Source organism: Humulus lupulus, chromosome 2, assembly GCF_963169125.1.
Source record: "Humulus lupulus chromosome 2, drHumLupu1.1, whole genome shotgun sequence".
NCBI classification, from domain to species: Eukaryota; Viridiplantae; Streptophyta; class Magnoliopsida; order Rosales; family Cannabaceae; genus Humulus; species Humulus lupulus.
In genome coordinates, this window is record NC_084794.1 from 22578335 (window position 1) to 22593899 (window position 15565).

The window sequence follows — 15565 nt, forward strand, 5'->3', positions numbered from 1 at the left end:
ACAGAATTGGCAAAGGTGTTAGTATCAGCTGTGAAGCTGTGACTGAATAGTCAAGTTCGGCAGTGATACTGGACACTGGTCACCCAGAATTGGCAAAGGTGTTAGTACTAGCTGTGAAGCTGTGACTGATTAGTCAAGTTCGGCAGTGATACTGGACACTGTCACATAGCGCTGACTGATTAGTCAGAATGGTCTTAGCGTGGTTCATGCAAGCCAACGGAGATTAGATCTAATCGATTACTAGCATTGAATGACTCAAGGAGCATTAATGCCTGACTGACCCTGAGGGTCGATGAACAAACAGAGCTTGAAGGCTATTGGCTTACCTATCAGCCACTCTCTTGCTAGAAAACAGAGCTTGGAGGCTAGTGGCTTACTTAACATCCACTCTCCCGCTGAAAACAGAGCTTGGAGGCTAGTTGCTTACTTAACAGCCACTCTCCCTCTTGAATTATGTGATGTTTACTCATTGGTTTGGAAGCTTTATGCTCCGTTTGATTATAACGATAATCATTTAATAATGCTTATGAATAGTGTTATGTTTTCTTGCTGGGCTTCGGCTCACGGGTGCTATGTGGTGCAGGTAAAGGCAAGAGGAAGCTGGACCATCCTTGAGTTGGAGAGCTTAGGTGATGACGTGTACATATGCAGCTGCTCGACCGACACGGCCGAGGTTTAAAGTGGAACTAGGGTTGAACCCTGTTTTGCCGCTTAGAACGGCTTGTAGTAAATATTTTCTGTAATAAACTCTGAAATTTATATTTTTGGGATCCCAATGTATATATTAAACGTTCTAGTGAAACGTTACATCTTAACCTAAATGTTTAATCCCTAAACCGCTAATCATACTTAGATCACGATTTTGGCCAAATGACTCGATTAGCGAGTTTAGCACTGTTTACAAGGCACACCGTAACGGTCCCTGGGGTTTGGGGCGTTACAGCCCCTCAGCTTCAACTTCTCCAGATGACACGGCGGATAAGAAATCTGCAAATCCCCAAGCTCATTCAAATACTTGCCGACGTCATACTCTCCTATTTTTACATCAACGCTCTTATAATACATTTCCAGTTTTGCCCATTTCTCCTCTGGGGTTTGCTTCTTATTACGTAATGCCAGATCCAGATACTTCACAGTATCTACCTCAGCCACCCGCACAAGCTTGCATTCGGTGATCTCCCGATCTCGAATACGCTGCCTAGTGGCTTCAATCGCTGCCTCTGCTGCCCTATGCAAAAACAAAAACATTACGGAGTCAACACATGCGTTTTATGTGCCAATTAATTTTCTAAATGCATCAGTAACAAAAGAAGAGTCGCATACCTCTTCCATCTCCTCCAACTGCTTCTTGACTTCAGTTACCGTCTCTTATACTTCCTTCAACTTCTTCCCAAAAAGAAGTTCAGCTTCCAGCTTCTGCTTCTTGGCGTCCGCTGCGCTGGCCTCAAGACTGTTTGCCCTTTGCTCCAGCTCTTTTTTCTCTTTCTCTAAGGTCTCCTTATCAGTCTGCAACGACACAAGATCTTCTTCAAGGTCGTTCATCATACTGCTAAGCTTCTCCATGCGGGCTTCATGCTGAACGCAGAATTGGCTTTTCTCCATCCACTTATTGGTCATATCCACCAAATCAGCTTTCAGTTTGTCTCGCTCTACTTCGAGCCCGACAGTGCTTATCAGCTTCTCCTCTGTGGCAGTCACCCTCTTTTTTGCCTCTGCCAGCTCTGCTTCTAACCTCTTGATGGCCTCCACAAGCACGTCCTGATTCGCCTCGGCCATCTTTCTCCCTGACCGCTCCTCTTCTAATTTTGCCATCTGCTCCACCAGTTTGGAACCATTTTGCATAGCCGCCGCATATTCTCGCCTTGCAGCCGAAGCGCATACATAGCTCTGTGACAAATCAATTATGCCCATTACAACTAATATTACACACATATCACGAAATGTAAAAAGAGCCTAGTTTTTTAACCAACTTACCATCCATATATGGTCTGATACTTGCTGCAACACATCACCTTGACCACTCAAAGATCCAATTGCTTCCGTAGGTAGATGGGGTCTGCTTATGCGTAGCATTTCCTCCATAACTTCATTAGACGCAGAGGGGCCATATTTCGACATTACTCCTGTTCTGTCACTTGCTTCTCCCCCTGCAGATGCAGCCGCAGAAGCAACGGGGGCAACTGTCTTCTCACCTTCTGCTAACGCCGATACCATAATGCTATCAGACACCAATGCAACTGCCCCCGCGCCAGAAGAATATGTCTTCAAAGGGCGTACAAATAAGCTATCATCTTCACCTAAATCACTGGGAAGGTACACCGGCGTCTGCACGACAGAAGACGTGAGCTGCTCCAAGAAAGTGCTAGGAGATTCAAAAAGTGTTAGTACACTTCGGGGACACAACAATGACATCTCCTGGATGAGACTCAGAAGCGATAGGCGATAGTGAAGAAACGACAATACCAAGAGTGTCAACAATTGTTACTTTGACAGCCCCTGTTTCCTGGCACCCAGGGATAGTTTCAGACTCAACAGCCTTACTTGCCTCAACTGGCAGATGAGTGGTATCCGTAGACTCAAAACCCTCTTCGAAGGCATCCTCTAAAAGCTTGTTTTTACGAGAAGCAGAGGAAGGGCGTCTCCCCTCTGAACCAAGCTTATGGCCAATAGCAGACCCTTCAGACAAATCAGAAGCAGAGGGCAATGCTTCTGACGGCTTCACACAAACAGTAGGAGACTTCACTTCAAACGGTAAGCCACCCTGCACTCCATCTCCAATTGTTACTCCTGATAATTTGGACGGAGAAGAGGAAATGACCTCTGCATGAACCACCCCTTCTGAGCCTGTTGCCAAGGAAGACCCACCTGCACCTGCATGTGAAGTAGGAGACGCCCCAGGTAAATGCCTAACAGGGGCAAATCCCCGTGGCTTCTTGCACAACGAGAAGGCCTGACCCGTTGGTAATTTTCCTGGGGTAAGTTTGGGGATTGCATAGGCAGATCCTTGAGTAGTGGGGATAGAACCTTTTGAGATCCGAAGTTTGGACGAAATGCACTTCCCGTCATCCGAATCTTCGCCAGAGGACTCCTCACGCTCCTTCCTTTTTCCTAAGGCTTATGTGGGCAAAGGCACTTGTTGAAGAGGCTGAATTGGCAGAACATCAGAAGGCGTGGACGATCACCCTTGGATACGGGAAGACCTGCGCGATAAACCGCACTTATCAGGGGAAGACTCTGCAGCAGGAGCCAGACCAGAGCCCTTCTTCTTTTTGCCCTCTGGGACCCCTTGACACTTGTGACACGCAGCATAGGCTTCAGAACACGCCCTTTCAAACTCAGCCTTTGTCAGCGACAGAGTTGAAGGAGTAGGAGGGGATTTCTTCAGGAAAGCTCCCAGCTGCTTCGCGCATGCTGCGGTAATCTTGCTTAGGGTCATGTCACCCTTCTGCGATCTAACTCGCACAGCTCCAGGGTCGACTCGATCCACGAAACAAAGTCGGGTCATAATCTGCATACAGTAGGGGTTCAGTACACCCCTGATACTAATGACATTCTCCTTAGATTCATGAAGAAGCCCCTTCTCTATCAGCTTGCTCTGTCGCTCAGAACTCATGCTAACCTGAGGCCAAGAAAAATATGATACAAAGAACCAAAACAGCAGTACACAAAGTTAAACTAGCAGACAATCATCCAGATATGATTAATTCACATTAAAATCAATAAGAACAGAATGAAAAATGTGACCCACCTTTTATAAATACCCTGGCGAGAGGGAAAATTTCTTGAGGCAGGAACTCAGGATACCACGCTCCTCCAACAGCGAAGAAGTATTTATCCCAATTTCGATGGGAGCTATCGAAATCGGTGAAGATTGTCCGATCCTTTTTGGGAGAGAGGTAGAAAGTTTTCCAAGGCTTTCCCTCTGTCACCTTGTTCGTAGACTTGGTGAAGCACGCGTAAATGTCGTCCGATTGAATATTGACATTCCTGAGGCTCCCTATCATCTGAGCCCCGACTATAGACTGAATAGCATTTGGGAGGAATTGCGAAATGTGAGCCCCGGAGTTTGAAATTATCTGGACGAGCAGAGCCGGGAGAGGGAAGCGGAGCCATTCAATGTGTCTCAGACTCATGACTATCTCAGTAGGCTTCACTACATCCTTAAATCGGCATTCTCGAAGCTCGGCCTCCGAGAGCATTCTCACCGTGACATTGTCAGGAATGTCGAACGATTTGCGCATGCGTTCGAACGCGTTTTTGTATCCATCACGATCCATAGGTTCGGGAGATGAATGAGAATACATTATCACACTGAATGAGATGATTGTCGAAGGTTTGGGCTGAAGGAAATCTCTAGGGTTTCTGCGGAGCTTCTCTCTGGAAGTTGGAACAAAGTTTGGGAATTTGAACGAAAATTATTTTGAAACAAAAACTACTTAAATGAAAGGTAAAATTTTGAACCGAACGTTTTACTCGATAACCGTGTTTGCATTAAGTGTAACTTGTCAGGGAATCAAATAATCATGTACCTACGGATTACCTCGGTTTACGGAGAATGACGGCTCTAGACGAACTTTTTGGTGTTGAAGAGTCGGCCCAAGATTCTAATAGATCAACACACCACGCCTGTCCGAAGCTTGGGCCAGGGGGCATCTGTTGGGCCCAAAAACACTTACCTCATTTATCAAATACTCAAAACAGAGCGTTTTGACAAAGAGAGGTTTCGAAGGCAGAAGCTGTGGGTCAGAGGCAATCTGCGCCTGTGACCCCTGAGCGAGACATTTTAAAAGTTAGTATTTTTGGAGGGAAATTCAGTTATTCTCTTTCCCCCCTTTTCAGGGTTCGCTTGAACCAACTAACTACTTTGTATATTTCATCCTATAAATATGAGATTCTAAGAAGAGAAAGGAATCGAACTTTTGAACTGACTTAAGCATCGGAGTGTCTTTCTTGCAGGTGATCCCGACGAGTCAAAGGCAAATTTCATCACTGGAGTAAAAGCAAGTTATCATTCATCGTTGGGTTATTACTTCCAGATATAGAAAGACAAATTGTTGCCCCAACAGTTACCCTCAAAACGAAATGGTTTATTTATGTCGACAACACCAGAGTTATCATCGGTAGTCATGGCAGACACTAATCGTCTTAAAATTGTTGAGATAGTTGTTGCAGAAATAAAAAAGGAACGAAATTACCGAATAATAATCTGGGTTGAGTTGCGGACTCGGTCGCTCTCTTTAAGACGTTCACAGCACTACCCAGAGATGTGCTAGCAGACTATCAGCCTCATCGTCCCCAGGATAAAACAGCCCAGTCTATACTGTATCGGACCTCCACTGCACCGTAGAGAACCGTCGTTTACCACACCCTGATGAATGCTACTGCTCGGAATTTTTAATCGAAAAAATGTTGAGTAATCTTTTTTCTGAAAAGTAATCGGCCTATTTTAAAGAAAAGGTGGATCTTAATTAATGGGAAAAAGAACGTTTTATTAAAACGTGGGAGAGGTTCCTAAAAAAGCTGAAGAGAAAATGTCTTCTGTTTTACCGACATTAATCACGTTTTTTATTAAATAAAATAATATTTAATAAATAATTTTTTTCAAAAAATAATAAGGTGCACACCACACCAACCAACTAGCTCAGCTCGGTCGGACAAACGGACGGCGGCGGCAGCGCGCGCGCGTGTGGTGGTCAGGTGAGCCTTTGTGTGACTCCTCCCTCTTCCACAAAAGTGGGTACCTCTTGGGGCACAACCCCAAGGCTCAAGTCCACTATCTATATACCCTTACAAAGGAGTATTCTAAAACAATGCGGGACTCTTCCTCTAGGGAGTCATTAAAGCACCTTTTCTATTTTTTTAATAATTCACTCTTATATAGATAAGTTCCAACAGTTACTCAGCACGAGACGATCCTAGGAGGTAAGCTAGTGGGAAAGTCACAATGGGATTTATGCTTGACTTGGAGTAAGTCAAAGGGTATTTAGAGCATTACCGGGTTATTGGGTAATGGGGATAAATATTTGATGATAAATTGGGAGTTAGTAAGATCAAGAGGAAATTCTAGAGGTTTTGACTATATTGCCCCCGGGGACATTTTCGAGACCCCGAGCGTTAGGATTTGTTTGAGGCTACTTAAGCTTGAAGTAACCTTTAAAGGAATAAAAGAACGTTCAGAACATTCTCTCTCCCTCTAAGTTCCATTTTCGTCTCCCGATCGCAAAACTTGAGTTTCAGGACTCGGATTCAAGCGAGGATCGAGGCATAGCAATCCTAGGGAAGATTAGAAGCTTATTAGCCGGAGGATTTAGTTGGGAACAACTCAATCGGAGGTAATTCAAGTTTTAAGTTTTTTAAAGCTTTTAAGCTTGAATTGGACTTTGTGTTTTGATGAGTTTTTGATTGGTTTGAGACTTGGGTTTTGTTGGTTTCGGATCATGGGGATGTTTGGGAACTTTTATTTTTGAGTTTGGAGATGCTTGGATAGGTTTTTGGAAGGTTTTAAAAGGTTAAAAATGGGGAAAAATGGCTGGTCTGAGGTTGGGTTGCGGCCTTGTTCTTGGGCGCTGTGACCCAGGCTTGAAGAAGCAGGTGGAGGTTTTGTTTGGCCTGAGGGCCACGGCGCTTGGTTCTAGTTATGGCCAAATTGATGTTTTGGTTAGGGGAACTCAAACCTTAGGCCTCGGGATCGTTCCTACTACCCGCTTTAGTGGAATTTGATGTCTTGGAGGCTAGGTTTTGGTTCAGGGTTTGATTTTAGAACTTGAACTCATTGGATCACCATTTGTGGTTGTGACTAGGTTATCACTAGAGGCTTGGAATAAGGATCGTGCTTGTGGCTCGTTTATTGGTAACCTGTGCTTGGACCAAAGGTAAGAAAATTGCACCCCATATGTGACATGCATGGTTATTCTTGATGCATGTTGGATATTTAAATGTGAATATTGATAGCATATTGAATGCTTAGCAATCTTGCTCACTTGTATATGGTTATTAATGAGGCATGTTGGATGTTTAAATGTAATGCATGTGATGCACAAGAAATATGTGATTAGGGCATGCCATGAATATTGAATATGAGACTGTTCAGAGCTTGAGTCTCTGTATTTATGCATGATTCCAATTATGCTAGCAATTGTTAAGTAAGCATGCTGAATGCCCTGTATTTGGATATTTGACATATTGTAATGTCCCGAAATTCCTAATGCGGTTTAATGAGTGGATTAGTAGGTCGGGAGGGCCATAGCTATTTAATTATGCCATTAACTGATAATATGTATGTTTATGTGAATTATATTATAATATGATGTTATATGCATGCATGTGGGTCCACATTTGATTATTATGGTGTTTTGGTAATTTGGCCCGTCGATGGCATAATTATGTATTTTGGTGCATATTGTGAGTTATGAATGAGATCCTATTATTATGGAGATATATTCGAGCTATTCGGCATGAGATGATCTTATATTATAAATTAGCGATTTTGTCGAAAGGGGTCTTTTATTGGGATATTGAGTAATGAGAATATTATTTGATGATAAATTGAGAATTATTGAGATCAGGAGGAAATTTATGAAGTTTTAGCTATAATGTCGCCGGGGTATTTTCGGGACCCACAGCACTAGGTTTTATTTGAGGTTAGTTAAGCTTGAAGTAGCTTCCTTTCTCTCTTCCAATTAGTTCACCGTTCGATGTATTTTCGAAGAAATCTTGAGTTTTAAGAGTCGGAATTAAGTGAGGATTGAGGTATAGCCATCCTATAAAAGATTAGAAACTTCTTGATTGAAGGATTTGACAAGATACAACCCAATCAAAAATAATCTAAGTTTAAAATTGTGAGTTTTTAGAGTTTGAAGTCTAGAATAGCTAAGAAAGTGTAGTGTGAGTGCTCTAAGTTGGTTAGGGACGACAAACAAAAACAATTAAAGTAGTACAACAGGCATGCGGTCCAACACGCTATATCTTTGTCGTGAGCATAGGATAGCCCACTGGCCCTGGGCAGTGAGCACTGTTCTCATCCTGGTTGGAAACGCGGCCTGAATTGCCATTGCTCACCATTCTCGTCGGAAACTGCCAAAATTTCCGGAAGCCCTCATTGTTGTAACAAACACTCGCTTTATTTGTTCATTTTACAAAGCATCGGTTTTCCCTTTCTGTACTTGGAATTGTTAAGGAAAATACACACATGCACGCACTTATATACCTATATATGTTGGCTCAAGCTGAAGATTTCTTTATTCCTAGTAATTTGTTCGTTTTAGGCTAAATGATTTTGATGACCTTCACCCTTGTTTTTTAGTTGTGTAGATAGATGCTGTCATATAGGGGCGCACTTAAAGTGTTTGAATAATTGTCTACCTGATATAAGTTTGGGATATTCCGTGGCTAAGAGGCTGTTCATTGTCATTTGACATTTTGGAATGATAAAGACTTTGGTTCTCCCTTGCAAGGTGGGCTCATTGCATTTTTTCCCCCATGGTTGGAGCAAAAACTAAAGTTTAGCTTGGGATATAACTTAGAAGCTTTAATAGACTTGACTCTTTTCGAAAAGACTAAACATTTTTTTTGCTCTGTTGATGTTTTAATGCAGTATGTATGCTTTATATAAAGATTAGCAGTCATGTTGATTGTTTATGGCTATGACCTTACATTATGTAAACGAAAAAATTCCAGTTGAATGTTGATTCATTGTGTTTTTCTCCTCACAAATACCTAAGTCGTTTTCTATTTTGTTTGTTTTGTGATTAACAAACTTTTATGATATCGTATGATATTACTTCTTGTTTCACTCGGTGATTTCATAACGCACTACCTGTTCTAATACAGACCTTTCTTCCTGGAAAGCTTGTAAGATCTAACCAGGTGAAGTGCAAGGGAATAAGGATGGAGCTCACTATAGCACGTCCTGATGATTGGCATCTTCACCTTCGTGATGGGGATCTTCTCAAAGCTGTTATTCCTCACAGGTGACTTAATTGAAAAATTCATGTTGGCTTGCATCTATAACCATTTATTTATGTTCTCTATTGGATTAAGACTCACAGTGATAAATAAAAAATCATCATTGCAATTATTTTGATCTTACGTCAATTATACCTACAGTGCAAACCACTTTGGAAGGGCAATAGTGATGCCAAATGTGAAACCTCCTGTCACTACAACAGCTGCAGCTGTGGCTTATCGAGAATCCATCTTAAGTGCACTGCCTGCTGGTAGTGACTTCACTCCTCTCATGACACTTTATTTGACAGATACGACTAGTCCGAATGAGATCAAGCTTGCAAGTAAGTCTAACATATATAAGGCAATTTATATACATTTTTCTCAAGATATTACATTTCAAGTAGCGTTAGAATTTTCATTTCAAATCGTTTGTAGCATACTCAAGCCCTTTACTTACTCTTCTTGTTTTTATTTATATCACATATAACAATGATGATTACTGACAGGGAAAAGTGGAGCTGTATTTGGTGTGAAGTTGTACCCTGCAGGTGCAACAACAAATTCTCAAGATGGGGTAACAGATCTTTTTGGGAAATGTCTACCTGTACTTGAGCAAATGGTTGAGCAGAATATGCCTTTGTTGGTAATCTTACTGTTTAAATGAGCGTATAATAGATCATGTCATCTGGTGTTTTCCGTCTAGGCTTAGTTTTGGGCGCATTTGGTAAAACTTGTCTCGTCTTCAAACTTACAGTGCATGCTCTACTTCATTTCAGGTTCATGGGGAGGTTACGAATCCTGATGTTGATGTATTTGATCGTGAAAAGGTTTTCATTGAGACTATTTTGCAACCCTTAATCCAGAGGCTTCCACTGCTGAAAGTTGTGATGGAGCATATAACCACTGCAGATGCTGTTAGGTTTGTGGAGTCATGCAAAGAAGGTTTGTTTAATCACTAAGATGTACTTCAGGTTTCTAATCCTTTACTTTTTACATCTAAACTTTGTTTACTTTTTGTTTGTTAGGATTTGTGGCAGCAACTGTCACACCACAGCATCTATTGCTCAATAGAAATGCTATATTCCAAGGTGGATTACAGCCTCATAATTATTGTCTTCCCGTCCTCAAAAGAGAAATCCACAGTGAGCTCCATTCAACTTAATTCACTGTGAATAGAAATTGACACATTGTTCTTAACTTCTTAACGGGTAATAAATATTGTGATGTGAAGTATTTTAGGTTCTCTCTGGCAGATATTATTTTTTAAGATTTTCTTTTTACTGGGAATACTTTTCAAGTAATTAATTTTTCTGGATAAACTTCCTTCATTTACGTTTTTAAGTAAACTAAGTAAATAACCTAAGCGAGTATGAATTTGTTTTTAACATTTTGTATCTAGTATATTTCTTGCACTTGCTTGAGCTCATTTTTGTTTCTCATTTAGGACAGACAATTGTGTCCGCTGTTACCAGTGGGAGTAAAAGATTTTTCCTAGGTACTGACAGTGCCCCTCATGATAGACGAAACAAAGAATGCCCTTGTGGGTGTGCTGGTATATACAACTCCCCTGTAGCACTATCAGCATATGCCAAAGTCTTCGAAGAGGTAATACTTTCGCTATATCAACTCGTAAACCTTTTCCATAGGACTTTTTAAGTATATAAATGTGGTTCCAACTTCCAACTCAGCCTCCTACATGGTTCTTAAGCTATAATTATCCTTCAGATTTTGTGATGGATATCCCCAAGTTGTTTTATGTTTGTAAAATAAAATCATTCAACTGCAGCAGAATTATCTTTTCGCTATGTGGTGATTCAGTTACAAGTATTTCGTTAATAGTAAGATGTTCAAATCACATAGCTATCTCTGTATTGCTCATCTCAGGCTGGGGCTCTTGACAAGCTAGAGGCATTTGCAAGCTTTAATGGACCAGATTTTTATGGACTTCCTAGAAACTCCACAAAAATAAAATTGGGCAAGAATCCTTGGAAAGTTCCGGATTCATACTCATTCTCGTTCGGAGAAATCGTCCCAATGTTTGCTGGAAAAACACTTGATTGGAAAGCATCCTTAAATTGAATCCGCTGTCATATTAAGAGAAAAGGGCCATGATTTCCCTTTTCATCATCATTTCTTGCTATGAATTTTAAAGGCCAACAGTTCTAAGACTCCTTTGGATCACGAGGCATTCATCAATATATGAGCAAAGTTGAGATTGTTATGAACCATCTTTTGCTCATTTGGGTTTGGAGTTTTTTCAACCGAGCGACCTTACTAGTTGATACTAGTGAAGTGATGGCATGATTAGTTTGATTGGTAACCATACTCCACCACTAATCTTTGAGATTTATGGATCGAGTTTATTTGAGTATTCATATAATAAGTAAAATGATATATGTGTATGATTTTTAAGTTGTCATCCATAGGCAAGCAGCTACCTGCCTGGTGCCCTTGCAGCCCACGCCAAGCAAGTCAACTTAATATAACTATGCCCATAAATTTATAATCCAATAATTATATATTTCTTGGAGGATAAGCATAGAGAACTATAACTAATAAGCAATTACTTAATAAAATATCAAAATACTTTATACAGCCGCACATGTTAATTGTTATCATTGATAATATTTATAGCATTACTTTTTATAACATATCAATAATTAGGTTAAGTCTGATTACACTGTCACATTTACCTCCATAGTTTTTTTATTTTTTTATTTATGTGAAGCAAATAGACAATAATAAGAGCTAATGAAGAACAACACAGATCACGATCTTCTTTGATCTACAATCGACAAAAGAATGTCATAATTCTATTTAATCAAATAAAGGGTGTTCATCAATGCAGAGCCACTTTCCATATTTGCCGGGGTACCTAACTGCAAAAAAATTGAGAGAAATGTCAAACAAAGACGACTAAAATCAGAGTCATTTTTTTAGTGAATTTGTTATAACCACAAGTAGTCATAAGTTTTGTGACACTAGGGTCAAATTTGGACGAATTATAACACTTCCAATGTGCAGTTTCTGTACTTTTAAAAACATTTTCTTTCAGTAGACTTTTTAGTCACCAAAACAAGGGGTTCTTCATGCCCAAAAAATTTCATCCTTCCATCTGAATTCAATTGTCGATTTTTGAGCGACAACGATACTCTTTTCCTATAATTATCTCTGAAAGCTTTATTTTTGTTCCAGTGGGACATGAAATTTTCACCCTAATGACAAAAAAAAAAAAATACTATTCTTTTTCTTGAATTATAAAGTTTAATACTATAATATCAAGTTAAAGTATTGTTTATAAGGTTTACCTCGGTATGAGATAATTTTTGAAGGGCTTCTACATCTTTCTTACTAGCAAGGGCCATAGCTTTGTTCAAATGAAAACGGTTTTGGTAATAGCAGGCATTCTATAGTCATAAAAAGTTGTCACATTGATGATTGTTACTGAAATATACACAAGCGCTAAATGCCTTTAGAAGTTTGGCCAAAGATACCTCTTTACCATACTGCTTTCTGAGGTTGATGATGGATTGACATGCTTCCTTCTTTCTCTGACTTGTGTCTATCAATTTCTTGTTCAAAGAATCTCTGACTTCTGTCAAAGCATTCTTCTTTATTGCAATGCTTTGAAGCTTAGCTCTTATCTCTCTTCTTTTCTTCTTTAACATATCTAATTCAAAATTTATAATCTACAATTAAAGTTAACAGAAAGCAGTGCTGATTAAGGTAAGTTTCATATTATTAATGGGATAATACTATTTTAATACCCTCTTGTTTACTTTAATTTTAATACCAGCTACTGAAGCAAACAAGAAGATACTAAAATGGTATGAACCCATCATTTATCAACTTTTTCGAGGTGACAATGAGAATTGCAGGAGTGCTTACTTTGATTTTCTCTTCTATAGCCCGCTTTATTCCCAAAGAGTTCCAACTCTTTCCTTTCAGAGCAGCATTGTAGACACATTTGTCCACTTTCAATCTAAGTTTTTTAATCTCACGTGGATATCGATCTCGATCAGAATCAGTTATTCCCTTCATAGCCTTCAATTTTTCATAATACTCCCAATTATCCTGGTTCAAGAATAAGGTGACATATAGATTATAGTGAAGCAAAAAGTTAAGATGAAATATAAGCTTAGGAAAAGACAAGTACTAAAGATATGTAAGGCATAACATGGTCTTACCCTCCAATCAAATTCTCCCAATGAGATAGTTTTACACAAATGGTGATCTTCCCCTCCTCTTTGGTTTCCTCTAATATCTCTCATTTGTCTCTTTTCTTCAGCCAAGCTCTTACAACCGTGGATCATTTGATATTGCAATTTCTAGAGTGGTTTCAATAGTGACCAAACACAAAATTGTAAATTTAAATAAGAAGTAAAGAATTAGATAAGAAATAAAGGGATAAAGGGGGATGTAAACTAATATATACATGGTTGTCTAGTTCATGATGCTTTCCCTTTTCCACTGATAACAAGCCCCACTCCATAGCTCCTGTCTCATATGATTTATTTCCAAAGCAAAGCCTGTCTAAGACTTCTTGTAGACTTTTTAATTCAACTTCTCTCACCTCGAAAGCAGTATGAATTGAATATGGTCCTGTTTCCTCAAGTTGCAGATGTATATTAGCAAGATCCAGTTCCCTTATTTGATTTGACTGTACATAAAAATAAAAAGATGAAGAAGAAGAAGAGAAGAAAATTAGACCAAAAGTACTAGCTATACGGACATTATAAGCAAATAGGATTGACGATTTAAAGTGTTCACTTGTATGTCTAGTGTTTTTGTAATCTGAAGTTCAAGGTGGTTAAGATCTTGGATTAGCTTTTCAGCCTTTTCGATTTTGAATTCTGATTTTGGCTCTTGATTTGGCCAAAATTTGACAAAGTAGAACTGATACACTTTGTTTGGAGCATGAATGGCTTCACCAAGAGCATTATTAATCAAGTTGTTCTGACCCCTCATTTGATTTTTCATATTCATTTTCTGTAAAATGAGTGTTGTTTTCTTGTTCACTTTCTGGTGTTTCTCCCAAATTAATTCCCATTTTGCCTGACAAGTGCTTGCTTTTCATGTCCTGATATTGATTTACATAACAAAATACTGTGAAACTAAACTAATAAGACAAAGCAATCAAACCATATAAAACTTTTTAAGTATAGGTGATACCATGTTTTTTAATAAATGTTATTTGTTTTTAATTCTAAATTAGCACTCTAGCAAACTAACATGCTCCGATGTGACTTGGGTGACTTAAGTAGTATTACTAAGTTCACACATGCTTAATTAATTTTGTTACAATTTCTTAGAAAAATTAGAATTAAAAATTAACAAAAAATGTGTCAAAAAATAACAACAATAACAAATAATTTGTATGCATAAACTATATAGATTGTTACTTGGTAACTCATTTCTAAGCAGGACAAGAACTCTACCTGGTAAAGAGAGATTGCCTATTGATTGCGCACTAATATTCCAAATTATTTCTATGATATAAGTCAAATGATTATATGCATGCATTGTAAGCTATCACATACATAGCCAACAACTTGTGTAATATAAAGAAATAACCCTTACCTAATGTTAATAGTTCAAAATTCCTTAATATAAATCACCATTAATCATGTTCAACATTCATGATATTCATACTTTATCAATATATCCATGCAATCTTAACATAGTATGTCCAAGTTACATAAAAGATCTTGTAAGCAAATACAGAATCATCGATCTTAATAGATATTATTATATTATACCATCTTTAATGCAAGATTAAAATATAATGTCAAATTTGAGACAAAATTGTAAAAATACTAAATTTGGCAAAAGAAAAAAGTATCATTGTGTTTCAATGCAAAATAATATTTTAATATGCATGTAGTAATATAAAAAAAGAAGTAAAGTATGATTAATGATTAATTAAAATTTATTAAAAATATTATTTTCTATTTTCATAATTTGTTTATTCTTTAATTACGGATGTGTGAGATGGGTGAGGTTGAATTATGCATGCACAGGTTCGACACACCCAACCCCCTGTCCAAAGAACCCGTTCGACCCGATAGACCCAAACTTGTTGCTCGAAATCTGAAGCCTAATTTAGATTTAGCCTGCCCGATCCGAATACATTTCAGATCAGGTTTCGATAAATCTTTTGAATTTTTCAGATATCGGTTGAAACTCAAACCCGGAAATATGTTTTTTTGTTAAAATATAATATAAATATATAATATATGTTAGTAAAAACCCTAGTGTCCCTTGACCCTCTCTTCTCCTTCTCTCTCACTACCCAGCCGACGGCTCAACACCACACCACCACCCTCTCGCCTCACTCTTTCTCTTTCACTCCAGCGGTGACCACCACCCACCCTTCCTGAATCCGACCTTCTCCTCTTATTCTCTGTCACACTCTCTCGGCCTTCTACTCTCCATCTCTCTAGTTGGCGGCATAGGGCGATCTTGGCTATCTCTTTCCTCCTGATCTCTCTCGTTGGTGGTGTTGCAATCTCCTCCCTTCACTATCGTCGACGACAACGGCACTGCAACTCCCCATTGTCCATTGAATATTGATGCTTTTGTTAAGATTTCAGATTTCAACCCAATTCGACAAAACTCG

General features: G+C 39.0%; 2 protein-coding genes across 7 annotated transcripts; one reads left to right on the plus strand and one right to left on the minus strand.

Annotated features, from left to right (window-relative positions):
- Positions 1-7862: 7862 nt before the first annotated feature.
- LOC133817476 (dihydroorotase, mitochondrial-like) lies at positions 7863-11358 on the plus strand. 6 transcript variants are annotated; one of them, XM_062250008.1, is made up of 9 exons: positions 7863-8103; positions 8303-8453; positions 8830-8969; positions 9106-9287; positions 9453-9589; positions 9723-9888; positions 9972-10088; positions 10391-10551; positions 10831-11358. In XM_062250008.1, exons 2-9 carry the CDS (start codon positions 8424-8426, stop codon positions 11023-11025), a joined length of 1128 nt encoding a protein of 375 aa, XP_062105992.1. In that variant the 5' UTR covers positions 7863-8103; positions 8303-8423; the 3' UTR covers positions 11026-11358. The 6 variants fall into 6 exon arrangements, with proteins under 6 accessions (XP_062105992.1, XP_062105995.1, XP_062105993.1 ...); XM_062250011.1 differs by having other exon boundaries at positions 8311-8453; XM_062250009.1 differs by having other exon boundaries at positions 7863-8100.
- A 401-nt stretch (positions 11359-11759) lies between these two features.
- Positions 11760-13932, minus strand: LOC133814031 (proton pump-interactor 1-like). The gene is made up of 8 exons (XM_062247049.1): positions 13717-13932; positions 13382-13606; positions 13134-13274; positions 12835-13020; positions 12441-12635; positions 12255-12353; positions 12018-12161; positions 11760-11825 (listed from the first exon to the last, which is right to left on the minus strand). Exons 1-8 carry the CDS (start codon positions 13930-13932, stop codon positions 11760-11762), a joined length of 1272 nt encoding a protein of 423 aa, XP_062103033.1.
- Between the last annotated feature and the right edge of the window lie 1633 nt (positions 13933-15565).